Source organism: Pundamilia nyererei, unplaced genomic scaffold (assembly GCF_000239375.1).
Source record: "Pundamilia nyererei isolate P.nyererei 1_Seehausen unplaced genomic scaffold, PunNye1.0 scaffold00199, whole genome shotgun sequence".
In the NCBI taxonomy this organism is placed as follows: Eukaryota; Metazoa; Chordata; class Actinopteri; order Cichliformes; family Cichlidae; genus Pundamilia; species Pundamilia nyererei.
Window position 1 is genome coordinate 318,956 of NW_005187600.1, and position 25,492 is coordinate 344,447.

Below are 25,492 nucleotides of genomic sequence, written 5' to 3' on the forward strand. Positions count from 1 at the left end.
GGGAGAAGTGCAGCTTCAGTCCGACTCCGCTCAAAATTGACCTTCCTCACTTTATAACAACTCCCGTCTGTTCTGACATCACGTAAACCTGAACGTCTCCCAACGAGCACCGAGTGCCCTGCCTCCATATCTCAGACGCTGGGGGGAATTTTAAAGAGAGGGCAGACTGAAAGCCATGAGTCACCTCAACTCAGGGTAAGAGCAATTTATGTGTTTTATTCAAAGAGGAGGGAGCCGCTTGGTTAAAGCTGCATGAGTTTTGATTCCCCCCCTCGGAGGCTTTACGCCAGTTAACCTCGGCACATTTCTTTTCATGTTTTTCAACTGCTTGAAAAGCTGGAAATTGACTTCATGCTAATATTAAAGATCTAGCTGCATAATAGCAAGAACGCCCATTTAACTCTTAAACTATGCCTGCCCTGCTTATAGAAACAGTTTAAAAGTGGTTGTGAGTCACCCACAGTGTCTGTCAATATAGTCAGCAATGAGGCAAATGTTATTGTGCGTGCTAACGGGTCCACTCAAACCCACAAATGAGTCAAAGAAAACTTCATAGGCAGTTTTATTATGAACAAGAAGTGACACTAGAACCAGAGAGAAGCTGAAACAGAAGTTTCAGATTTGAGGTTTTCCATCTAATGCTACTTTTAATGCACCACATTTCAGAGGAAAACACTCTCAGTGGTTTTAACGCAACGCACAGCGATGGGTGACAGACTGTAAGTTAAGGAAATACAAGTTTAAATAGTGTGTGCATAAATAAGTGTTAAAACAAGGATACGAGATGTGCACACACGCAGGTGAGATTCTCTGTGCTGCTGCATTTTCCCCCATACTGGTATATAAGAGAATGCACACAGCATGATTTTTGTCTACAGGATACCTTCATACTGTAACATAAACTATTTTTTTTAAAGTGCTTGACTCCTTATTCCTTATTTGCAAAGACTAATAAGAGCTCATCAAGTTCTGTCATGACAAGTAGGATGCCTCTTAACTGCTTTGCAGCCATGTGCCTCCACTTCACCTGCTCATAAAAAACTCACGTCTAGAATGACAGTTTTAAATGCAGTGCTGTGATCCAGGGCACCAGAAACAAACAAGCCCAGTGCAGCCCGGGCTAAGTGTGCCGTTCCCTCTCATTCCTGTAGGTAATCAGACACCTGTAACAGACTCTATAATTGTAAGATCCTGTTGTGTCGTACACAAATGCCGGTGGAAATCAAATCTGTATTGGAAAAAAAATACTGCTTTCACACAGGCCGCTCTAGGGACGAGCTGATGTCTCGTTAATGAGGACAAGAGAACAACTGCCAACAAACAAACACGGCGCTGTGCCCCAGTAAAGCATTTGATCAGGGTTCCGGTTTTCCGATAGCTTTAATCAACACACGGCTTACACGCTCCCCCTCACCTGAACTGTGGCTGTTTAGTGCTGACTGGGATTAAATACTTGTGTTTTTGTCTCTGCAGACTTCTTTCGACCTACAACAGCCTCACAGACAAACATCTTGCTGGATACTTTAGCAGCACTCGAATCAGGAGACACCTGCAGAGAGCAGGACTGGTGCGTTTAGGTTTTTAAAGCAAAATTATGAAATTCAGTTAAAAATATCGATCGACGGGTTGAATTTTGTTGATATTATTGTTGTTATTAGATCACCAGGAGTGGGCGCATTGTCCCGGACAAGGAGTACAGACACAAGCTGATCCAGAGAGCGCACCAGAGACACGTTCGAGAATGTCTGGCACAGGCTATTTTCCACAAGGTGCTAGAGATGGAGGTGGGAAGAACATGGTGTAAATGAGACAAAGTCAAAGGAAAAAACACTGTCATGTAATCTGTGTAATTTTCCTTATGCAATAAATCCTGATAATTTGTCCTTTTTCCACCCACACAGCGTCTCCACCAAATCGAGATCAAAAGAAAACTGGAGGAGTTTGCAAGGAGGGAAAGAGTGCATAAGATCAAGGTACGTCTTTAACATATAAACACTGCTTTGCTGCCCTATTTTGTAGGATTCCTAATTTATACTGGAAAACTTCTCATATATCACTACATACTATATAATAATGAATGGTGTTGTTTGGCAGGTGGAGCGCTCTAAAAGGTATGAGGAAGGCATTGTCCACATCCTGTCTCCACACCCTCCCGAGGGTGCCAGGGGCATCCGGAAACAGCACTCTGGGCCCGAGGGGGAGCACTCTGACTCCTCTGAGTCGGTGGGTATTAAATCTACTGCTTCAGTGTTTATTGTTTAGAGTGTGACTGTTTAATTAATCATACAAAGTAGATTAGTGTCTTTAAACATGATACAATGATAAAAAATTACACTGATGGTTTTACAAGAATTATGTATGAGTTCGAAGCAGCAACCTTTTGTTGAAGAAGCAATTTTAAGCTCGTCAGTGTAAGTGGGAGAGACGATTATTTATGTATTTATTTGTGGAAATAGATGAAACTGCATTTCCTGTAGTGTACACTGAAACTGGGAACAGAACTGCTCTGATAAATAATACATTCATTTAGTGCAATAAATATATAAGAAATCAGCGTTCTTTTGTATATGACTTTATAACAGATGTTAGATAGATATAGATACGGACATATAGATAAGATAAGATAAGATAAGAAAGCACACCCTTTCTATTCTATTAAGGTTTTATGCACATAAAACAGAATAAAAAGTCACTAGGTTGTAAAAAATCATTTGAAAAACAACCTCAGATGAAAAGCAGCACATTGTCCTGATATATTTAACATAAAACAGAATCAGTGTACCAACTACACTGTTCCTCCTTCCATGGGAGGCTAAGTAGCAGACAGGTGCTGCCTATCAAATGCAATTAACTCATCATCAGCAAGTGTGAGCATCTGTAAAAAAGCAGAAGTTTTGGCAGTTTGCTAGTGTGAAGCCTTCAGGTGCGTGTTAACACAAAGCCAAGGGAGGAGGACATCAATGAGTATAAGTCGAGTTTCAAATCATTTGAAGTCCATCATTCTACAGTGAGAAAGATCATTCACACGTGGAAAACATCCTTTGGACAGATGACACCAAAGTGAAGATGTTTGGCCATAACGCTCAGCACCAAACAAAGAACATCACCACAGATACCTCGTGTTAACAGTCAAGCACATTGGTGGAGTTGGGTTTGGGCTTGTTCTGCAGCCACAGGCACCTCCAGGCGTTGATCCCTTTATACCAGTACAAATATTCTAGAGTTACAAATGTGAGTCCACCTGTCCAACAACAGAAGCTTGAACCAAACTGTGCCCTGAAACGGGAAACTGAGTCCAAGAACAGCAGCAAACCTACAAGAGCGTGACTGAACAAGAAAATCAAGGTGGTGCAACAGCCCAAAGTCCAGACTGCAACCCGACTGAAATACTATAGAGGGACCTGAAGAGAGCTGCATTTAAAAGAATGCCTGCAAAACTCAGTGAACTGAAGCAACACTGTACAGAAGAGCAGGCCGAAACTACTCCCCAGCGATGTGAGAGATGAAAACAGTAAACTTCAAGTTATTGCTGCTAAAGGTCGTTGAATCATGGCGTGTTTCACACACTGCTTCTGCATTTTGGTGTATTTTGTAGGAAATAAAGAAACATACAGTGTAGTATGTCCCGTTGTTCATCTCAGGTCACCTCCTTTTAAGGCTTGGATTATATTTTTATTATGTCCTTAGATTCTAGTCTAACTCTTAAGAAGCAAACATCTTGCATTTTCCAAAATGTATAACTGATTATTTCATTGAAGAACTTGCATTTAGTCAATTAGTTAGTCAACTGTTTTGTTTTGTTTCTTAATTGTCATCTTATAGACGGGCAGAAAAATTTGCATTCTTTGTAACACGAATAATGTTACCTGAGCAAACATGGAAAATCTGACCTGCAGGTAAGGAGATGATGTCCAGGTGACAAACTGCTATAGTGTATGTTATAACCTGTGCATCCTGATAGTTGCCATGTTTATACTGACACTGCCATTTTAGTATGAAGACTTCCAGCTTCAGCTGTTTGTTTTGTGCGCAGACGAGTGTTCAGAGTGAAGTGCTGGGATTAGCTGTGTGTTATCTTTGAAACATAAAAAGTCACACACCTTGATGCCAGAATAAATAGAGCCAGTAATCCTGTCTTTGATCGCTGTGATCGCTCCTGTCTTTGACCCCACCTTAACTCAACAGAAAGCACATACGAAAGCACGCTGAGCCTTGCCTGATATACATCGATGGGGATTTGTTGCTAATAGCTAACATGCATTTTGAATACGTTTATTGTCATCATGATTTCTTGTGAGTTTATTAAGAAGTTTGCAGTTTTTAAAAGTAGTGGGAGACGTTAAAGATCGCTAACAATAAAAAAAAATTAAAAACTATTTAAACAATGTGATTATACTACCAAGAATAAAATATAATTAAAAGATAAAGATTAGATTAGAAAAGAACTGCTTTTTACATTCAGCAACGAATGACAAGCCCGAGGAAAGAAAAGTTTGAATAGCAAATACGCTTCATTTCACAAAACACCAACATAATGAGCAGGTCGCTTTGTGTTAAAGGAAACACAGTATGGCATCACTGTAAAAGCGCACCATAGTGACGGTTCGGGAGCAGTGCAGATTAGCAGAACTGCATAATTAGCAGAATGCAAACTGAATGTCTGTAACACGATTTTTAGCCGAGCTCATCTCGACCCAACACGGCCCCGGGGAAGATGCAGAGGCCCGTGCGCTTGAAACCGATCCACAGTAACAGCACCACGGCTTCGGTCAGACACAGCTCCCCTTACAGACTGCTCCAATCCTCTCATGACAACCACCTGCCATTCAACTGCACTGTGAGTGTGAGACTCAAGATACTCACCTGTATATGAGTCACAGCGTTTTCTCTGTAGACAAATTAGATTTTCAAGCGATATGAAGTTGCAATTTCTTTTTTTTCATACTGTATTTTTGGAAACTACCTATTAGAAGTGTAGAGATATAGATGTAGGCCTCAGCATGAAAAATAAGTGATAGAATCACACCTATAGTTGACTGCATGGAGAGAAGCCACAATCACAGAGCATCAGTATCAGCAGAACCAGAGTAAAGACTGCATTAACCTTCCTACCAGATGGACAAAGAGCCTCGGAGACGTCTGACTGCAGTGGAGGCCTCCCATGGCATCTCGCCCTATTGCCTCCCAGTTATCAACAACTTTGTCACTCCGGTGCCTCCAGCTACGAAGAGGAAAGAGAGAGGGTTAAAGGGCACTGCCAGCAGTACTGTCAGAGGCCGCAGACTGCGCCCAACCACCGCCTCCAGTGGAGCTGACGTGAGTTAGGTCTTTATCTGTCCTCCGTTATTTCCCTGGCAACAAAAGTATCCACAACAAACATTAAACCGCACTTCCTTTGGATAAATCGGGAACAACAAATAGCATTTCCTGTGCATGGCACGCATTTTCTGAGACAGTTCATGACAAAGTTGACAAATGAATAGTATTAATGCGTCCTTGATTATATTTATGATATAGAAACAAATCTCATCCACCTCTGTGTATCGCTAACATCAGAGTTTGGATCAGGAAGTTCAAATATAAATGTAAAATATCTTTAATCAGTAAATAACACACCAAAAACGTGTCACTTTTTCCACCCAGGACGCCCCACTGCTGAGGAGCTCTGTTCACCAAAGCAGAGTGTGTGTCAACATGGTGTACTTTGGCAAAACGGTGCGTCTTTCCAGCGACCTGACCGACATGAGGGACGACGTCAAAGTGTTTCAGCAGCACTGTGGAGGAGAGAACCTGTGTGTGTACAAGGGAAAGCTTCATGAAGGGGGTCAGTGTGTGAAACCGGGTTGTGTTTTTTGGATTTGTATATGTAAATATACACTGACAGATACCCCAAACCACTCAGAATGGCTTTTTGTGCCTCATCATTTCTGCTTCAGAAACTTTCCAGTTTATTTCACGTCGACACAGAGGCTTCCCGTTCAGCTTGACCTTCTTCCTGAATGGGCTGCAGGTGGAGCGGCTGAGCTCCTGCTGCGAGTTCAAACACAGGAAAGGCTCACGACTCGGCGGCAAACACGGGCACTTTGGCTTCACCGGCGTCGAGGGGGCCTCTCCATGCTACAAGTGAGATCTCTACAGAAGCTTTAACCTCCTAGGACCTGGCGTCCACATACGTGGACATCACATTTTGGGTTATTTAGACCAAAATACTCAATTTTGCTCTTCAAAGGCCTGATATCCACTTACGAGGACATTATACTGCTACTGTTCTATTTAAATTTGAAACGAATATCCTCATATGTGGCTCTCATTTTTCTCAGAAACAAAAAATAGGTAAAAAAAAAATCTGGTAATTCTTTGTTTTTACATTCATCAGGTCAAAAGGTTGAATATAAAACAAAGTGAACAACAAAAAGGAGACATGTGAAAGGAAAAGTTTAACATTTTTACTCATGAATAAATGATAAGCTTCTGTCAGCCACTTTAGTTTAGCATATAAACTGCATGTAGAGAAAGCAGAGAGCCTGGTTTTGTTCAAAAGTAAGTACAACAAACATTACAGTCTTCTGGAAACCAAACCATGTAGTGTGTATTTAGTCTAACAGGACCGTGTTTGAGCTTTAAACGGGCTGGCAGCAAAATTAATTGGCATTTTTCGACCATATAAACAGTTTTCCCCATTTTCAAATGTTATTGCACATTAAACTAATGGTCTGCTAGTTGTAGCTCTATATTTAAGCAGTCCACAGTGGCTAGAGTGTCCCATAGATGACCTTTTTTTGGAGGCCAACTTAGAAGTTAGCCCGCCTTGGTTATCCTGGAAAAAAAGCCGGTGGGATTTTGGATAAATCCACAAAATAAGCTCTGTGGAAAGAAACTTTGTGATACACAGTTTGTTCAACAAGATTATCCCTGCATACTGATGATTTTAAAGTGAAATTAGAATATAAATGAACTACAACATAGGCAGATTACTGTGTTCAGTGTGGTGGTTTGAATGCACCCCACTCGTTCTCTGGGTGGTTTATTGATTGATTTATTTAAACAGGAACAAAATTACTTTTTAAACAGACTTCTTGCTCATTGTTCAGATGCATCATAGCAATGGGACTGGACAAAAAGCCCACTCCTCCACCAAAGAGGATCAAGGAGGATACAAGAAGAGAGGAATCAGTCAACAGCCCAAAAGATGAAGGTGAGATGGAGACGGAGAGGACTGGGGAGGATGCTGGCTCCCACTTGGAGGGTGAAACCAGTGAGCCGCAGAACATGGAGACTCCGGTCAAAGAAGAAAGAGCGCTCGATGAGGAAAAAGGCAGAGGTGGTACAAAAACTGGTGCATCTGAGCACAAACTAAAGATTTGTGTGCCGCGCATACCGAAGTCTGTATCTGTAATTCTCTGCTTCAGATTATGAAGAAGACTTTGAAGCAGACGATGAGGGAGCTGCAGAGGAGGCAAAAGAAGAGAAATCCCCATCTCCAACCGGTGCAACAGACAGGCAGGTTAAAGAGAGGGATGCCTCTGAGACTGACAATGATGACAGGGATGGTGGGTGAATCACCTTAGTTGTACACATAAAGCTTACATCCCTGTACAATGTTTAAATATTTAAAATCTTTTTTTAAGACACAAAGTATTTTAATTACAGAACAAAACCATCCTTTGAAATGTTTAAATGTGCATTTCCCTTCTTGTAGAGTACTTATTGGTGTTCATGTGTAACTTACTCGCAGACATGAGATCTCATTCAGGCTCCAGCTCCTCGGGCAGCGAGCACGAGGAGAGTGATGCTGAAGCCACAAGAGACATCAACGAGGACAATAAGGCAAAGCAACAGAAAGAGGACCGTCAGGAGGAAACCATCGCTCAGCCCGAGGAAAAAGATGAACCAAATCCAGAAGAAGATGTTGCCACGGAAGCTGAGTCTTCTGCGGCCCAAGACTCGCACATGGACAGTGCTGGGGACAGCACGGAGATAGAAATATCTGACACCAGCGTCCCCTCAGGAAGTGAGACTAGACAGAGTGATGACAAAGATGCTGAGAAGCCTGTAGAGGAGGGCAACCAGGAGGAGGAACAGGAGAGAGGTGAGTAAAAAACAAAGAATATACAAAAACACAACATTCAAGACCACCTAGTTAGTCACATGTCTTAAATACGGCGCTGTAATACAATCAGAGCAGAATAGCTTAATGTCATACTGCTACAATATCGTCAGCGTGTAATGATTCAAATAAAAACTTTAATAGTGGAAAAATACATGTGTGCCATCGCAATGATTCATTTTCTATCTGATCCACATTTTTTTTTATATACTTTTGTCTTGGTTTGGGTTTCTAAAAATAATGTGTAAATATATAGTTAAGTAAACAAAGGCAAGCAACACCAGGGGTGAAACTGCAATCAGCGAGGAAGAAGTAAGCAGCCGTGAAGAAAAAATCCCAGTATTTGCATACTGTAGAGCAGCTCAAAATATGCGTCTGTGACGAGCTGCTGCATATTCATTCATTTATCATAAGAAATCTGCTTTTGCATGACAAAGAAAAGCAGATTTGCTTTGTTTTTCCCTTCCTTCTTTTTACCTCGAATGTTTTCAGGGCGCAGTAAGTTACTTTTCCACATGTTCTACAGCAGAACAAGCAGAAATGGACGAGAATCACTGACTTCGCACTGTTTTTGTGTTTTCACCTGGAAGGATTAAAGAGATATTTATCTGTCACTCAAATACATTAAATTCCTCAGTCATTTAACCTCCTGTGACCACATATGTGGACGTCACATTTTGGGTTGTCTGGACCAAAATACTAAATTTTGCTCTACAAGGGCCTGATATCCACTTACAGGGACATTATACTGTTACTGTTCTGTCGAAATTTAAATGAATGTCCTCATATGTGGATCTCAAAATCAGGTAAAAAAATAAAAATCAGGTAATTTTTTGTTTTTACATTCATCAGGTCCCAATCAGCCCAAAAAGCAAAGAGAAATTAAAAATGCATGTCGTGAAAGAGTTCAGGTCTTAGGAGGTTAAAATTCTGGACACTTCTTATTTGCTCCTTGACCCTCTTTGAAGCAGGAGTGGGTTTTTGTCCAGTGCCATTGCTATGATGCACTTGAACAAACGATGTTTGCTTAAAAAAGGAGATAAATAAATCTGCACTGGTGTTTATTGTTGTTGTCATCAAAGACAAATTAATTTTGAAGCTTTAACATGTCCCAGAGAAGGATGATCACAAGTGTCCTGGTCCTTCTTTTTCAAGCCAAATCTGTGCAAGAAAAACTGTCAGAAGCCATACTGAAGGAGTCCCAGTGCAGCTCCGAGCCTGAGCTGAGTGACACCAGCACTGAGGAGGAGGAGGAGTCCACACATAAAGGCCCTCAACAGGACAACAAAGGTATCAGATCTGTATTAGAATTAATTCATAAACTGCACAAAGACTGTTCTTTATTTTGAAAGTCCATTTTGTATTTTGCAGATGCAGCTCCAGTCAAGCTTGTCACGCCTACAGAACAACAGCAGACCATTGCAGAAGAGGCAGAATGTGAAGAAAGCGATGCTGGTGACGTGGTGGTGGCACAGACACAGGAAGATTTACCCGAAACCAAAGAACAGAGTGGAGATGATGAGCAGGAGCCTCAGGAGAACAGCGACAGTACTGAAGATGAGAAGGTTGAGCAAGATGACAAGGCTGCAGAAGAGGAGGATAAATCAGAGGAAACGGGTGAAGCTTTGCATCCTTCGAAAGAAGAAAATGTGACACAAGATGACAAGACAACTGAGCCTCTTGAAGAAACCCCAGCTGAAACTGCTGATACTGAGGCTGCAGAGGAAGAGGAAGGAAAGGAGAAAACCGCTGAGGAGACTGACGTTCAGCACGACGAGACCGGGCAAGGGGCAAAAAGCAGTGAGGAGGATGAGTCATCAGAGCCGGATAAAAAGACTGATGAGACAGCAGCGCCTGATAATGCAGAGGCAGTGACAGCCAGAGAAACAATAGAGATAAAAGCAGAGTCCTCAAAGGAGCAAGAGGCCCTCAGCTATGAAGAGGCACCTGTAAGTGACGCAGAAAAGGAGGAGCAGGCAGACAGCGAGGACAGAGCTGCAGGGTCAGAAACCGAAGTCAATGCAGAGAACTCGAGCAGCTCGCCAAGTGGGAGTGGAGAAACCACAGTTGAAAAAATAGCAGATACAGGTGAGGAAAATGCAATAGAAGAAAGCAGTAAAGATGACATTAAAGAAGAACAAGTATTAGAGGATGAGAGTCACGAACAGTGCGAGCTGCGAGAGGAGAGGAGGACTGGAGCATCTGAGGAAACAGGTGAAAAGGAAGGCAAAGAGAAAACTGAGGAGGGTGGAAAAGAAGAGGAGGAGAAACAAACTCATGTAACCTCTGATAAAGGAGAAGAAGATGAAAATACTGAGAAAAGAGATGATGATGAACAGGTTAAAAATGAGGAAGAGGGTAATGAGGAAAGTAAGGAAGATGAAGGGACAGACAAGCAGGAAAACACAGCAGAAAGTGCTGAAAATGGCTTTAAAACAAAGGAAGACGAAGAAGAAGAAGCTGTGAAATCTTTGAGCGAGGAGGATAAAGTCGCCGATGACGAGAAAGTTGAAGAAAAGACAGAAAATGATGAGAACAGTGAGTGTGTTGAGAACAAACTGGAAGAATCTGAAGTAGGTGATAAAAGTGAGGGTGACAATGACAATGAGAGTAAACCAGCTGTTCAAGAAAATGATGATGAGGCAGAAAAATCAGAAAATCAGAACAAAGCTGAGAAAAGTGAAGACAAAGAGAAACATGATGAAGAGGATGACAAGGAAAAGGACATAAGTGAAGCACCTGTAGAAGAAGGAGAAGAAATATCTGAGACCACAGAAGAAGCTGAGAAAAGTGCAGATGTTGGTGCAAATGAAGCAGCAGATGGGACTAAATCAGCTGATGAGACGCCAGAGGCTGAGAGTGTTGAGCAAGATGCTGGAAAAACCAGCAACACGAGTGAAAAAGAAGAAATTAATGCTGAAAACGGGGAGATCTCTACTGAAGCCGAGAGCAATAATCATGAAGACGACGGAGAGTCTCAATTAAAAGACAAAAATGACTTGAAAGCCAAAGAAGAGGGTGACGAAGAAAGCAAAGCAGACGGGCCTGCTGACGACGAGAGCGCAGACATTAAAGAAGTCGCAGTGGAGTCTGAAGAAGGTGCTAAAAAACACGATGCTGACGAGGTTGATCAGGCTCCCGGGGCTGATGAGGTAGAACGTGATGCTGAGGGTGACAGCGTGGGAAAAAATGATGAATCAACTCCAAGCAACTCACAGCCTGAGACAGCAGGTACAGAAATGAAAGCGGAGCCTAAATTAGGTGACAGAAAAGACGGCGAGGAAGCAGAACAAGATCAAAATGGCAACAAATCTGACTGTGATAATGAAAACAAAGAGCCAGACTTGGTAAAAAAGGAGAGCAGCGCTGAGGAAAACGTGGATGAGGTCGCAGCTGTTTCTTCAGGGAATCAGGAACAATCACCGGTTGCTGTTGACTTAGATGTTCTGGCTTCCAAATTAGATGAAGAAAGCAAAGATACAAAGTCTGACATATGCCCACAGACTGACGAAAATGCAGTCGGTGGTGATCTCTCTGCTGCCAACGGAGAAAATGGAGTAGACGCAGAAGAAGCGAGTAAGGCCTCGGAGGAAGGAGCAAGTGTGCTGCTCAAACCTCAAAACAATGAGGCTGATTATACAGAAGAGACTGTCGCAGCTGGTAGAGAAAGTCCAGAGGCCTTGGCAGCAGAAGACAGCACAGATCTAGTCAGTAACTGGGTCAACAAGCACCAGTCATCAAAGTTTTTCGAGACATTTGTTGAACCACTGGAGGATATGAGGGAGGAGATAACTGACACTCCAGCGTCCAGCTCAAATAAAGAAGAGACAAAATCTACTGAGCTGCCAGGATCAGACAGTCCACTCAAGATGGTGAGGGTGTCTGAAGATGAGGTGAAAGCCTACAGGGACGCTGAAGATGAACTGCAAGTGGAGGAGAAGGCTGAAGTGAAAGACTTAATACTAAAACCTCAAACTGAACAAAGTGAGGAGAAGTCTGAAGCCTTGCAGAAGATGAGGTCAGAAGAGCACAAAGGAAGCATGGGATCTCTTCAAGAGTGTAACGGTCAAGAAAGTGCAGAGAAAGGAATTAATGAGGAGAATGCTTTTTCCAAAACTGAAGTGGAAAGCACTTCAGGTAGTCTTCATTCAGCCACTGAAAAACCTGCGAGTGTTTCTAAGAGCCAACCTGATGAGAAAACTATCGATAACAACTTCAATGTAACAGAGCCGCAGACTGAAGAAGGTAATAAGTCCACGAGCCCACTCGGAACCGAAGATGTCAATGAAACGTGGGGAAAAGCAGACGAGCAAAGTCGAGAAGTTACAGAAACAACTGATTTTACAACATCGAAGTCTGACGATGGAAGCCCGGAGGACTCGCGCAACGAGGAGATCGAAGGCAAAGCGTCAGACAGGAGCGTCAGCAGAGACAGAAAAGACCTGCAGCTGATCGACGACATCAAACACACGCTCAGTAAAGACCGGCTGAGCGCCTTTTCAGTGGATGACACGTTGTTTGCTCACAGTTCATATCCTTTACTGACTGCTGCGAGTGCTGAGAGCGGGCATTAGAGCCGCTCCGGTCAGAGTGACAATGAGGGAAAGTGAAGCTTTACTTCTTTTTTAGTTTTTAATTTTAAAGTCAAGTTGTACAAATGAAAGGTTTGTAGATTCTCGATGCACAGACAATCATGTGGCTTCAGACAAAATGTGACATGCCCTCCGCTGTCTCGTGCTTTCTGCCTTTAAATTACAGCAGCCTCGTAAACCGTCATCATCTTTCACCATCAAGAATCCACATAATGAGTTTTGACTGCTGCATGAAATGTTTACAATAGATCATCTCTTCCTTTTGTTGGTAACAAAGAGCTCTTGGTTGATATGAGGTATCGTGTACAGATGCTATCAGCTATCACCTGAAAACAGATACTCGCGCACTCACACGTGGTTGAATAATTCATAGATGTTGGACTCCCACGTCTTTAGCTTGCCCCAGGTACTCTTTACATTTCCATTGACTGGGTACAAGTGGTGCAGCTTTAGCAGAGATCTGTAATCGAACACTGTTAATGGCATCATCAGTCAGTCAGCACACTCACATAATTACTGGATCGCAGTAGCTAGGAGAATATACAGTAGAACAACAAGAACGCAAAGCTCAATCTTCATCATTAGGCTGATTGTCAAATGTAAGCACAGTTGTTGTTTGTAATGCTGCTAACTCTACCTCTACTTCCACTGATATGTTTAACATGTATTTGCATTTCCCTTGTGTCTTTTTTTACAGCTAGCTTGGGTTTGCGAGGCTTAATCGTTTCATTTGATATCTGTCAGTAACCGAAAGTTTCTGTGATTTTCCAGCTAAAAATAAAAACAATCAGACAAAAATAAAATACAAAGTTTTCTGTATTTTTTTTGACAAAAAAATGTCTTTACATTTAAATTTATAATCAAGAACAAGAATAAAGAGAAAACTTTGTTTTACATGTGCGTTTTTAAAAAACAGTGTAACTAAGTTTCAGTTCACAAACAGATCATGCATAGACCTTATGTTATAACCAAATAACAGGTAACCTCAATTATCATCATATGCAGTTTCTAAAGATTTATTTATTACATCAAAAATGTCACAAAATACACAACTATCTGTATTAATAAGATGATAATAACAGAGTCTGGAGCTCGGGGAGGGTTCAGTTACTTTCCTCAAAGCTGCCGCTGCTGCTGAGGGAGGAACAGAATCTCATGGTGCTCATGGGATCAGACACATACCCTGAGGATGAGAACAACAAGGATATTTTTTTTTTAATGTGGTGGTTAAGAAGGACAAATAACAGTTCAAGGGCTGATGGGCCAATTCATTAGATACACCTTGCTAGAATTCTTCTTTTTTGCCATCAAAACTGTTTTAAGTCTTCAGGCCATAGATTCAACAAGCTGACTCAAGGAAACAGTTTCATACTTGTCTACCAACAATGTGACTCTCTCTGTTGTTATAGGCTCTTTGCTGCAATGGTAAATGGCCTGTATACACTACATTCAGTCATCCACACATTCACACACTGGTGATGGCAGCTACATTGTAGCCACAGCTGACAGAGGCGAGGCTGCCGGACACTGGGGTGAAGTGTCTCGCCCAAAGACACAACGACCGAGACTGTCGGAGTCGGGGCTCGAACCGGCAACCTTCCGATTACAAGACGAACTGCCAACTCTTGAGCAACGATCGATAAGTGGTTATCTGTGTTCCTGTTGCCTTCCTGTCACGCCATTCTCCTCTGACGCCTGGCACCAACACAGCATTTTACCCATAAAACTGCCTCTCACTGGGTATTTTCTGTTTTTTCCAGGTCATTCTCTATAAACCCTTGAGATGGTTGTGTGAGAAAATCCGGCAGCTTTGAAAATAATTAGGCAGTCTGGCACCAACAAACCATGTCACATTCAAAATCACTTCAGTCACATTTCTTCATCAATCTAGTGGTCGGTTTGAATTTTAGCAGGTCCGCTTTAACATGTCTACATGCCTAAATGTATTTGCTTGGTTGATTAGAGGTTTGCATTGCATCAGCAGGTGCACCTAATGCAGTGGCCAGTGACTGTATACCAAACCAGCCGCTTTAAAAACGGGTTAAAAATTGGGCCACATTCAAGTTCAGAATGATGACAAGCACTAACACAAAAGTTTTGAAATGCAAGAGATCTACTTAAAAAGTAATTTGTGTAATCATACAGTGTTACTGACTCTGTGTTATGCACACAAACCATTTCGATCGATGGGAGAGAACTGCATGCTCCTTCTTAGTTCCTCCAGTGAAAGCCCTCCAGATGCTCTGCGCTGCTCACTGAAATTAAAAAGAACATCCTCAGCATTTGTTCATTAATCTACTGGAAAACAATACTTTGGAATATATACTGCTGCATTTACAGGGAGAAAGACAGATGAGACGAAGGCAGCTCCAAGCAAAGAAACTCAATATGTAATGTCAGACTCAATAGCTGCCTACTTTCACTTTCTCTGCAGGTGTGCTGCATACAAAATTCATGACAGGTATAAATGTGCAACCCCAGCTCATAATAAGGAGACATAATAATAGGAAAAGGTTATTTAGGTTAAGGAATTTGACTTCATTGCTCCGATTTCTGAAGTTTTTTACAATATATTTACGATCTGTGAAACATGACACTAAATGTGGCTGAAAGTTGCAGAGGAGTTTGTTTTTTTTGGAGGACAATATTTACAAAGAGGGCCTTGTCTAATTTCAGTACTCCATATTGACTGTTACCAGGCTCTCACTCTTCTCATGCACACACACAAACAAGCTCAAAGACAAGTGTCTAACAGAGGCCTTCCTTCACAGTCAGAATGACAGGACTGTTTTATTACATTTGCTTTCCTTTGCTTCCTGGTTGGTATCCGAGCAACTCTACTCCCCACTGAATGGAGTTGCTCAATTTGCCTGCTTGTTATCAGCATGACAGTTGTTGAAAGTGTTTACAGGATTTGCTTTTACATCACATGTTCTTGTCGAATAAGCCCAGACATGTTTTTATTGTATATACTCACATATACATTGTTGTATATTTTCATCTCAAAACTGGCCTTTTCTAAATATTGGTTTGGCTCGAGATCCACTTTCTTTATGGCCTTGGCAGGGATGTGCTCTCAAAGGAGCAATCAGAAACTTAGAAAGCTAGCAAACTAAAGAAAACGCGTCCGTCTTAGCCAGAAAGAAATGTTAGAGAATTAAGATATTAACCACAGTGGGCTTTGGCCAGCAGCAGAGGACCAAATGAGTGCGAGTGTGGTTACCGTGCAGTAAATTATTCCCACCTGTTTAAGGAGACGCTCGAGTTGTCTTACCTCTGGGTCCAGAAAGCATAGGCGCGAGTGCTGAGAGCATACTCGAGTTCAAAACGAGAGCGCAGGGCGGCCACGTGGCTCCGGCCGGGTCCTCCTCGCCCGAGCAGACAGTCAGACGAGGAGGAGGGAGAGAGGGAGCCGCTACTGTTACTGGAAGCTGGAGACATCAGCTGTGATACATAATAGAGAAAATGTAATTATTACAACATGCATGTCATGCACAGCAGAAGGCATTTAATTATATGTGGCAGATTATGTACCTCAACATTGCACAGGCATTCCTCCAGGCTGGAAACCACTTCAGAGAATTCAGGCCTGTCCTAAAATTTCAAAAGAAAAAAGAAAGGAAACTATATTTATTTTAGCATTTTTATAAACACTCAGACATGCATCAGGCCTATCCCCAAAAAGATGCACAGGTGTATTCTCTCCAAAACTGGCGTGGATATTCTGCTTATTTTAGTCCACCCACACACCAGGCAAAGGTGACCTGTGCTTTTAAAAGCAGCCCTCAGATCTCTCGCCTCGCTGTAAGAGAACAAACACTGCCACCCTGCAAAGCTGTTCAATTATACATCACATCCAGAGAGAGCGTCTGTCTGCATGTCAATGACTGAAGCCAAGACCAAAACAAATGTAGGATAACATTTAGGAAACACTTAAAGATATATAAAAATGGAATACACGTTTTTAAAAACCTTTTCCCTACATTATGTTTTCAAAAGGTTTTACAGCAATTTATTATTAACTTTAGGAAATTTAAAAAAAAATGTACATATGTATGTTTCAAAAGCAACAGTTTGCACTTTCAACAAGTTTAAATTACACAGATGTCACGGCCGTTCATCTGGAAATCTACAGTACAGCATGTCCCAGTGTGAAAACCACGTGAGAACCAGTGTACTGCACAGGTGAGGCACCAGGAGAGAAGCCTGCATGTAAGATCCTGTGGCAGCCTGCTCTTGTTAAATAAATGCTTCCATGACGTTGAAGTGGGACAAGCGGATCACAAAAGTAAACAGATAACTAGTTAGCAAACAGGAAGTTGATGTACCACTGAGAGGAAAATGTGCCCGCATGATCAGCCGTGTGATAACATTAAGGGGAAGAAAAGAAGAGGAATCCCAGCTAGTTATAAACACCACAGCACAGAGGGAGGATCATCAGTGTCCTGAGTACTCCTAGATGTGAACAGCGATGCAATAATCTGTCATCTGGGGATCAGCTTCTCTCATTCATTACTGCTGCTTGTGCACTGAAGGAGCAGCTGACTCAGCATCCTGTGACTCTCACAGCCTTATTATGTTTATATAGTAATGGCTGATATAATATGGATGACATCATAGTATTTTAGATTTTAATACAATAAAGCTCTTAATAGTTGAGTATATCCTGACGAGCTGTAATTTAAGAACAAGTTGCGGGGCGATCGTGGCTGAAGAGTTGGGCGTTCGTCTTGTAATCGGAAGGTTGCCGGTTCGAGCCCCGCTTGGACAGTCTCGGTCATTGTGTCCTTGGGCAAGGCACTTCACCCACCACCTACTGGTGACGGCCAGAGGGGCCAATGGCGCGATATGGCAGCCTTGCTTCTGTCAGTCTGCCCCAGGGCAGCTGTGGCTACAACTGTAGCTACCTCCACCAGTGTGTGAATGTGAGAGTGACTGAATAGTGGCATTGTAAAGCGCTTTGAGGGGTCCCGAAAAGCGCTATATAAATGCAATCCATTATTATCCGAGTAATTACTTTTCAGCACAATCAGGCCGTTTACCTCTGGGCAGGAGTTCCAGCCCCTCATCAGAAGTGCAGAGATGGGTTTGGGAATGGAGTAACCAATAGGAGGCCGGATGTGATGATAGGCCATGTCTGCTGCTGCAGCAGCTAAGGAGAAAACAAATATCTTAAATTCAGCTGGAAAAAGTGTTATCTGAACTGCTTTTGTGATCTATTTTACTTTTGTGGTGGTTAGTATTTGCTTGTAGTGCAAGTAGAATGTATGCATGCTTTGTTTACTGCTAATTATCAGACATTTCTGCACTGAGGTGATGAGCTAGCTCATGTCTTTGCATTTACTGAATGTTTTCTTGAAAAGTCTGAAAACTCTAAAATACCATGTGGACAGTCTTTTGGCTAATGTATGAATCGGGCACTAATTTTGCAATACGAGATGTCACTGATTTAACTTCTGTTTGAACTCATTTGATGAAAAATGACCAGGCTTCAGGTGAGCAAAGGGAATTTCTCCTGTCAGCAGCTCCCACAGACAGAGGGCGTAGCTGAACATGTCCGCCTTCACTGAGTAGCGAGTGCACTGGGTGAACACCTCAGGAGCCATCCAGCGCAGGTTCTGCCAAAACACATGTGGAGATAAAGATTGTTGAAAGCTCAAGAGGTGAGGACGGACGTGTATTTTTAAAATTTGGTCTACTTTAATGGCAGCACACACGTATGCAAACAAAATGAAGCCCAATTAAAACCATAAACGCTGTGTCCCAGCAAGGGCAAGTAGATCATCATAACAGGCAGCTCCCCGGAGATGAAACACACTTAACACCAAACTGCAGGCCAAGCACTGTGCAGGATTGAGTCAGCACATTCATACAAATTCTGCATGAAGGCACTTTTCTATTTTAGCTGGCAGATAATTGATGGCAGTTGCCAGAGAAAGCACTCACTTGAAGTCCAACAAAACAACAGCTTATACTTTTTATCTTTAAATTTTGAAAGTCACTCAGTCTTTCATGGATGCTGCAGATGGTGTCAGAGGTATTTGGCTAAAGAGGGGAGAAAACTCATTCCATGAGAATTTGCACCTGTCATCAAGTAAACGTGAAAGAGCAAACAGCACTGACCCCTGGCTGCTTGGTCATGTTGTCCTCTTCAACAGACTGTAGAAATCTGGATTCTGCAGAGAGAGGCAACGACATTTATAACATCACGCAATTTACAGGCTGAAAAATGCAAAGTAACAGCAGCACAAGTGCACAAGTGTTCCTGGGTAAGTGAACCTAGAATTAGATAAATATTGAGCTACTCGTCATGACAGACCAAGTCAGGCTAAGTGTGCTGAACAGATCAAGAGCAGATTTTATTGTTAATAAACTTTTCTGATGGACTGGTTTTATATGCTCGACTGGAGCTCTGGGCCATCAAACCTCGGTTCAGTGGATGGATCTGATCTGTTCGTAGGAACAGCAGAAAGTGTCAGCATTGACCAGCCTGGAACCAAATCTTTTATTGTTTGTAGGACTTTTTTTAAATTTTGATTTTGAGTTAAATGAGTGCTAGCCCTTCATTTTTTTTCAAGGCTAAACTTACTAATTTTAACCACTGCTGCAAAATTAAAGCGAGAAATTAGCCATCAAGCCTCTGCTAGCTTTTTAGATGAGTTTTTAAAAATCCCTAATGCAGTCTCGCAAGACAACTTTTATCTAATACATTTTTTTAAGAAGGTTTGCTGAGTCTTCCAACACGGTTTCAAGAGTATGGAAGCAACACTGGGAGCCCATTAACCCAGCAGGAGGACCAGTATCTGCTTTGTGAAAAGAGAAACAGGAGGAGCACTCCCAGAGCCCAGAAAACAGCCTCAACCAGTTTCCTCATACGCATGTTTCTAATCAAACTGTTGGACATCGACTCCATTAGCATGAAACAACTTCCTTTAGTGGGATCTGTGCTGAACCCCATCACCGTGTAGCTCCACTGGTATTTTCCAGAAAATAACCCAACTGGCCGGTCCACCAATGGCGCCTATTCGCTTCAGAAATATGCAAGAGCAGCCTAGTGGAGGTCATGTTTGCGGAGCTCTGGCAGTTCCTTCTTGCACAAAGGAGTAGCTACCGGTCCTGCTGATGGGTCAATGCTAATTTTACGACCAGCTCTCCTCGTGTTTTTTGCGACTGAAAACCAAGTCGGGAAGGTAGACCTTTTAAATCAGCTTATGATTGGAAAAGTTCTTATAGCATTTACATTTATCACGTTACTGGAAGTTATTTTATTTGTTGCTAATAACATTTGTAACATTTTAGTTGGACAAATAGAAAAGAATAAAGAAAACATCATCTATGGCCTCACCTCCGAAATCAGCCACCACTGCGTGTCCATCCTCATATAGCAGAATATTGTGACTGGAAGGAAGACATGTATTATTTGCAGTGACAACAGTTATTCTCCAATTCCATTCCAGCACATACGTTTCCACTGTGGCACCTACCTGTTGAGGTCCCTGTGGATAATAGGCTGTGTGAGGTTGTGCAGGTACTCCATGCCCTTGGCCACATCAATGGCAATGATGAGCTTGGACTGCAGGTCGATAAGCCTGTCCATTGACACATCATTAAAGCAGCAACCACTTAGTACTAGATCAATGACCCCTGCCAATCACACACAGCTCTTTACACAGATCAATAGGACAGCCTATAAAGACATCACCTGGCCACACAGTTAGCAGAACACTTCATCTGGATCAATGATGATTCAGGCTGAGGGGAAGAGACTGGTGAGGGGACACTTCCGAGGATGATAATGGGACCCGAAATAGTCAACTGCGCCGTGCACACCCCTCAAAGTAACTACCTAAAGTAGTCTGACCTCTTTTTACAACCTGTTTATAAGGACGATTATTACTTACTTCACTGCACCAGAGTTCTACTAAGTTATTTAGGATTCCTTTTTTAATTTGGAAGTAGATTACTAGAAATAGATAGTAGAACGTATGTAGCATCTATAATGCTGAGTTTGTATGTAATGGCAAAGATGACTCGGTAATGGTGCATGAAGAAGGGGAGAGCTCTAACTGAACTGTTTGGGTTTGTGTGTGCATACTTTATATATTTATGTTGTTCTGGCACAAATCGATTTACTCAGTCAGAATGTTCGAAGTCTAGAGACAAAAAGTAAAGGCCCATATTGGGATTCTTAACTTATGCTATCCAGGTTAGAGTTAAGTAGTAATGTATGGTTAAGGTTTCAGGTAAATTGCTAAGACATGATAATTCCCAAAATAACTCACAAAAACTTCCTCACCTCTTCTGCTCATGCAGCAGGGAGAACAATGAGCCTCCAGACACATACTGGGTAACGATGGCAAACTGACTGGGGTCGTCCAGACATGCTCCCACAAACTGGATGATACAGGGATGATTGAGGCAACAGAGGATGGAAACCTCTCTGCAGAACATATCTACATCTGACTTTGAACAGTACGTGTTCGCTCGATAACTACAGAAGACATTAAAGATTCAAGGGTCAATTAGATCTTTCCACCTTCTAATAGATGAATCCAAAAGCATATCGTCAGCTGTGTGAATAAATACCGCTTTATGGCGACAATTTTATTTCTACATTTGCCTTTGTAGACTCTTCCGAAGGAGCCTGTGTGAGACACACATAATAATATCAGATCTGTAAGCACATTAGATGGGGGGGGAGAAAACAACAGGAAATAGACTCACCCGATCCAATAATTTCATTAAACTCCAGCTCAGACAGCTGTAGGTGGAAGTGAGATGGAAGACTGGCCCTGAGCACAAGAACTTCTGCTTTCTCTGAAAGGAAAATTTCAATAATCATTAACCCTACAAGGCACAATGTTGCTTATGTTAAATGCCTGCACATTTTCCTGTTGAACCTGCAATAGACACACTTTATTTTGATGTGTTATTTTAAGAGCATTGCAAAGGTTTAAATCAAATAACATTCTTATAATGGTCACAGGATAGATGGCACATGTAGCATGTATAGCAATTAAAATACATTTAAATCAATTAATTTTGGCATGAGTAAAACATTTGACACCTTTATATCATTCCCTGAAATGTAGCTTTCCAATTTCAAACGTTGATATTTACACAGTTTCAAGCTGTGTTTTATCAAATTCATATCAATTTATTATGCTGGAGACGCATCTGTAGTTAACACCACCCCCAATTTCACAGCAAAAGACACCAAGTGTTATTATCAGCAGCTAAACCCCTTCGTTTGGCAGCAGACGTGGCGTGCACTGCCTCGTGAGCTGTCAGCGATGTTGGAAATCAGCTGTGCTTCACTCCACCTCAGTACCTTTAGTCATGCTTTTGATCTTTCCTAGAGGAGACGGAACAGAGACGTAGGAGCCATCTGGAAGAGATGCATGTTCAGACACATTAACAGGAGATTATGTGGGGATTTTAATCCAGATAATATATTTCAAGTGGTGACTAACCCCCTCCTGGCTGAGAGTACTCATTGCAAGGAGAGTCATCTGGACGTTTGTAGTGTTTTAATAAGGTGACTATGGCATCGTGACCTGGAAAAAATAGTAAGTGAGCAGCAACATTTATTTCAGCTTTCCAAGCTTGCCGAGCTCATAATAGTCTAAGCAGACCTTTTTCATAAGCCCACATGAGGCATGTCTGTTCGTCTTTCTCTCCACTGGACCTGCTGGGGTCGCAGGCGACAAGGTTCATGTCTGCACCACTGTCCAGCAAGAATTGTACCAGGCGGATATGGCCATGGAAACAGGCACTGTGCAGAGCTAAACAACACCACAGGACACACAGATAATAATGAAACTCAGTGCACTGTAAGAAATGAATAAATCAATTAGTAAACGAGGTCTCACCTGTGTGTCCGTCTCTGCCCTGATAGTTGATGCTCATGGCACTCTGGCTCAACAAGAATTTGACCATCTCCAGATCTTTCCCGTAGGTGCATGCACTGTGACATGAGATATGAATTTAACATCACCTCAGAGCAATACGTTAGCTGTGAAATGTGTTTTTGCACACTATAAATAAAGCTAAATATACCTGTGAAGTGCTGTTTCACTGAATATGTTCTCCTTTGAAAGACTGTCTGTACCAGAGTACTGTATTAACTCCTTCACGGCTGTGAATTTGCCGTTGTAGCAGGCCCTGATGAAACATAGCATTCATTGCAATTCATGTCATGTACCAAAAACTCAGAGAAGACCTCTAACACTGCAGATGATTTACAAGTGTAACGGCGTATCCCCGTAGATGTTCACAGAGTGAGGCTGTACATCAAAGCTGCCCTGCAGAAGAAAGCGGACAACTTCATGGTGACCAAAACGAGCACAGAAGTGGAGGGGGACGTGATCTTCATTGTCTTGGGCATTTACTGGTGGGGAGAATACAAATGTTAGAGGAAATTCAAATTTAGAATTCAAGTAGCTTCTCTGTGGCTTCTGAAGAAGGAAAAAGCTTAAATGCTTTTGTATCAATATATCAACCATCAAGTTTCTCTTACAGACCATCAACCCATGTCAAATGTGATCAGAGCCCTCTCAAGGTCTCGGGTCCTACCGTTAGTTTTGCTTCCCTCACTCAGCAGCAGTTTGACAATACCAAGAAAGCCCTTGGCAGCAGCCAGATGCAGCGGGCGATCACCCACCTCACCACTTGCATTCACATCTGCCCCAAACTTCAGCAGCAGCTTCGTCACCTACAAAACAGGAGAGGACCAGAAGAAGCCCAGAGTACAAATACAGGTGTTTACAAAGATGCTGTCCCCACATGAAGTTTAACGTGAGGAGTTTACCTGCTCGTGGCCATTGTAGGAAGCAATGTGCAGTGGGGTGAAAAAGACAGCATCCTGAACGTTAATATAGGCTCCGTGCTGTAGAAGTATGTCTGCAGCCTGGAGGTGGAAATAGCCACAGGTCAAGGTACGAAATCAACACGGTCCATAACGGCTGATGATTTTCTCTCACCTCATGATGCCCGGCCAGTGTGGCAACATGAAGGGCTGTGAGAGCACCGTATCCCAACTGCTGCACATCTGACCCACCATGGAGAAGTGCAGTCACCAGCTCAGCATTATCCTGCAGCATGCAAATAAAACAGTAATACTGCATTTCCACAGATCCTGCAGGGTTCAATATAAGCATATGTCATTTTTAATCTGCAGTATTATCACAATTAATAACTAAAAACATGAAGCTATGTCCATGGTACCTTTGTGTGCACTTGCACTCCACCATGTGGTAAAAATTTAGAAAGCTATCAACCAGATAACATATAGCATAACAAAAGCAAGACATGGACACGGTTCCACCTTGAAGTTTACGTTACTGCCCTTTACTTCTCTGCACCTTGTAAGCAGCCAGGTGGAGAGCAGTGAATCCATTCCTGGTCAGTCTTGAAGGACGCAGGCCTTTGAGTATCAGGGTGCGCATATGGGCCTTGTTCCCTGGACACAAATATGTCACATTATGCACCAGTGAAATAGCTCCTTTCAACAAAACATTATATTTACTGCAAATGAAATAACAGGGTGGACTGGAATGAAAAACTAGAGAAACCACAGTTCTAGCCTTTAGTTGCATTATTATCGTCTATATTTAACCTTTATGTACAGTGATGTGATAAAGTATTTAACCCCATCTTCATTTCGTAGTTCTCTGCATATATATTTCAGATCATTAAACTTAAATTTAATATTAGACACAGTTAACTCAAGTGAATACAAATTCAAATACAATTTCACTTGCCACACCCAGACTGGATTACTGCCAGATCCGCTGAATCAGGAAATCACTTAAATAGTTGGAAAAACCTCTGAAAAAGCAGCACAGTGACCCCAGCACAGCTATGATCTAAAGAAAGGGCTACAAAGTCATTTCTAAGGCTTTGGGATTGCAGCAAACCACAGCGAGAGCCATTATCCACAAATGAAGAATATTCAACAATAGGAGAGTGGGCAAAAATGCCATCGATGGGAAAGTTCCAAGGAGAAAACCACTGCTGACCAAATGAACACAGAAGCTCGTCTCATATCCCAATATTTTGTGGACTGACCAGACAAAAGCAAGACTTTGGAAGGTTTGAGTCTCCTTACGTGTGCTGTAAAACTAACACAGCATACCAACAGTCAAGCATGGTGGTGGTAGTGTTATAGTCTGGCGTTGCTTTCCTGCTTCAGGACCTGGACGACTTGATGTAATTGATGGAACCATGAATGCTCTACCATAAAATCCCAAAGGAGAATATCCAGCCCTGAAGCTCAGTTGCACCTGGGTTATGCCGTAGATTAATAATCTGAAACACACCAGCAAACCCACCTCTGAAAGGTTTAGAAGCGGTCTAGTCAAAGGCTGGACAGACTGAGATGCTTTGGCATAACCTCAAACAGGCTGTTCATGCTTAAACTTCATGCTTGGGGTCGCTGTGGCTCAGGTGGTGGAGCAGATCAGCTACTGATCGGAAGGTTGGTGGTTCGATTCTTGGCTTCCCCAGTCTTGGGCAAGATACTAACCCCAAGTTGCTCTCCGATGCGTTCATCGGAGTGTGAATGTAATGAATGTAGTTTAGTTTCCACTTGTGTTTAGAAGTGCTTGTATGAGTGGGTGCGAATGGGTGAATGAGGCATGTTGTATACAGCGCTTTGAGTACTCCGGGAGAGTAGAAAAGCGCTGAATAAGAATCAGTCCATTTACCATTTAAACTCTCCAGTGTGACTCAATTAAATCAATTCTGGAAAGACGAGTGGGCTAAAATTCCTCCACACTGTTGTGAAAGACTC

General features: G+C 42.3%; 2 protein-coding genes across 3 annotated transcripts in view; one reads left to right on the forward strand and one right to left on the reverse strand.

Annotated features, from left to right (window-relative positions):
• Positions 1 to 13,485, forward strand: erich3 (glutamate-rich 3). 2 transcript variants are annotated; one of them, XM_005747499.1, is made up of 14 exons: positions 1 to 195; positions 1,474 to 1,567; positions 1,659 to 1,784; positions 1,902 to 1,973; positions 2,095 to 2,223; positions 4,679 to 4,837; positions 5,116 to 5,316; positions 5,644 to 5,824; positions 5,937 to 6,123; positions 7,092 to 7,324; positions 7,410 to 7,550; positions 7,736 to 8,089; positions 9,263 to 9,397; positions 9,479 to 13,485. In XM_005747499.1, exons 1-14 carry the CDS (start codon positions 176 to 178, stop codon positions 12,679 to 12,681), a joined length of 5,235 nt encoding a protein of 1,744 aa, XP_005747556.1. In that variant the 5' UTR covers positions 1 to 175; the 3' UTR covers positions 12,682 to 13,485. The 2 variants fall into 2 exon arrangements, with proteins under 2 accessions (XP_005747556.1, XP_005747557.1); XM_005747500.1 differs by having other exon boundaries at positions 7,092 to 7,321.
• Positions 13,486 to 13,602: 117 nt separating this feature from the next.
• Positions 13,603 to 25,492, reverse strand: part of tnni3k (TNNI3 interacting kinase) — a 13,141-nt gene continuing 1,251 nt past the window's right edge. Inside the window, exons 4-25 of the mRNA XM_005747501.1 lie at positions 24,063 to 24,160; positions 23,682 to 23,792; positions 23,510 to 23,608; positions 23,275 to 23,413; positions 22,945 to 23,089; positions 22,759 to 22,863; positions 22,572 to 22,666; positions 22,335 to 22,484; positions 22,173 to 22,256; positions 22,031 to 22,087; positions 21,424 to 21,516; positions 21,286 to 21,343; positions 20,996 to 21,190; positions 20,184 to 20,288; positions 20,045 to 20,097; positions 18,823 to 18,875; positions 18,185 to 18,317; positions 17,742 to 17,851; positions 16,234 to 16,293; positions 15,974 to 16,143; positions 14,875 to 14,954; positions 13,603 to 13,882 (exon numbers count right to left, since the gene is read on the reverse strand). Of these exons, the coding sequence (XP_005747558.1) occupies positions 13,803 to 13,882; positions 14,875 to 14,954; positions 15,974 to 16,143; positions 16,234 to 16,293; positions 17,742 to 17,851; positions 18,185 to 18,317; positions 18,823 to 18,875; positions 20,045 to 20,097; positions 20,184 to 20,288; positions 20,996 to 21,190; positions 21,286 to 21,343; positions 21,424 to 21,516; positions 22,031 to 22,087; positions 22,173 to 22,256; positions 22,335 to 22,484; positions 22,572 to 22,666; positions 22,759 to 22,863; positions 22,945 to 23,089; positions 23,275 to 23,413; positions 23,510 to 23,608; positions 23,682 to 23,792; positions 24,063 to 24,160 (2,273 nt within the window). The 3' untranslated portion in view covers positions 13,603 to 13,802. The remainder of the gene's footprint in view (positions 13,883 to 14,874; positions 14,955 to 15,973; positions 16,144 to 16,233; positions 16,294 to 17,741; positions 17,852 to 18,184; positions 18,318 to 18,822; positions 18,876 to 20,044; positions 20,098 to 20,183; positions 20,289 to 20,995; positions 21,191 to 21,285; positions 21,344 to 21,423; positions 21,517 to 22,030; positions 22,088 to 22,172; positions 22,257 to 22,334; positions 22,485 to 22,571; positions 22,667 to 22,758; positions 22,864 to 22,944; positions 23,090 to 23,274; positions 23,414 to 23,509; positions 23,609 to 23,681; positions 23,793 to 24,062; positions 24,161 to 25,492) is intronic.

Excerpts from the sequence above, each read along its gene's own strand:
- erich3 (XM_005747499.1), top strand. The coding sequence starts at position 176 with ATGAGTCACCTCAACTCAGG. Across the intron at positions 5,825-5,936 it reads GGGAAAGCTTCATGAAGGGG|AAACTTTCCAGTTTATTTCA; the intron begins GTCAGTGTGTGA and ends TTTCTGCTTCAG. Across the intron at positions 8,090-9,262 it reads GGAGGAGGAACAGGAGAGAG|CCAAATCTGTGCAAGAAAAA; the intron begins GTGAGTAAAAAA and ends TTCTTTTTCAAG.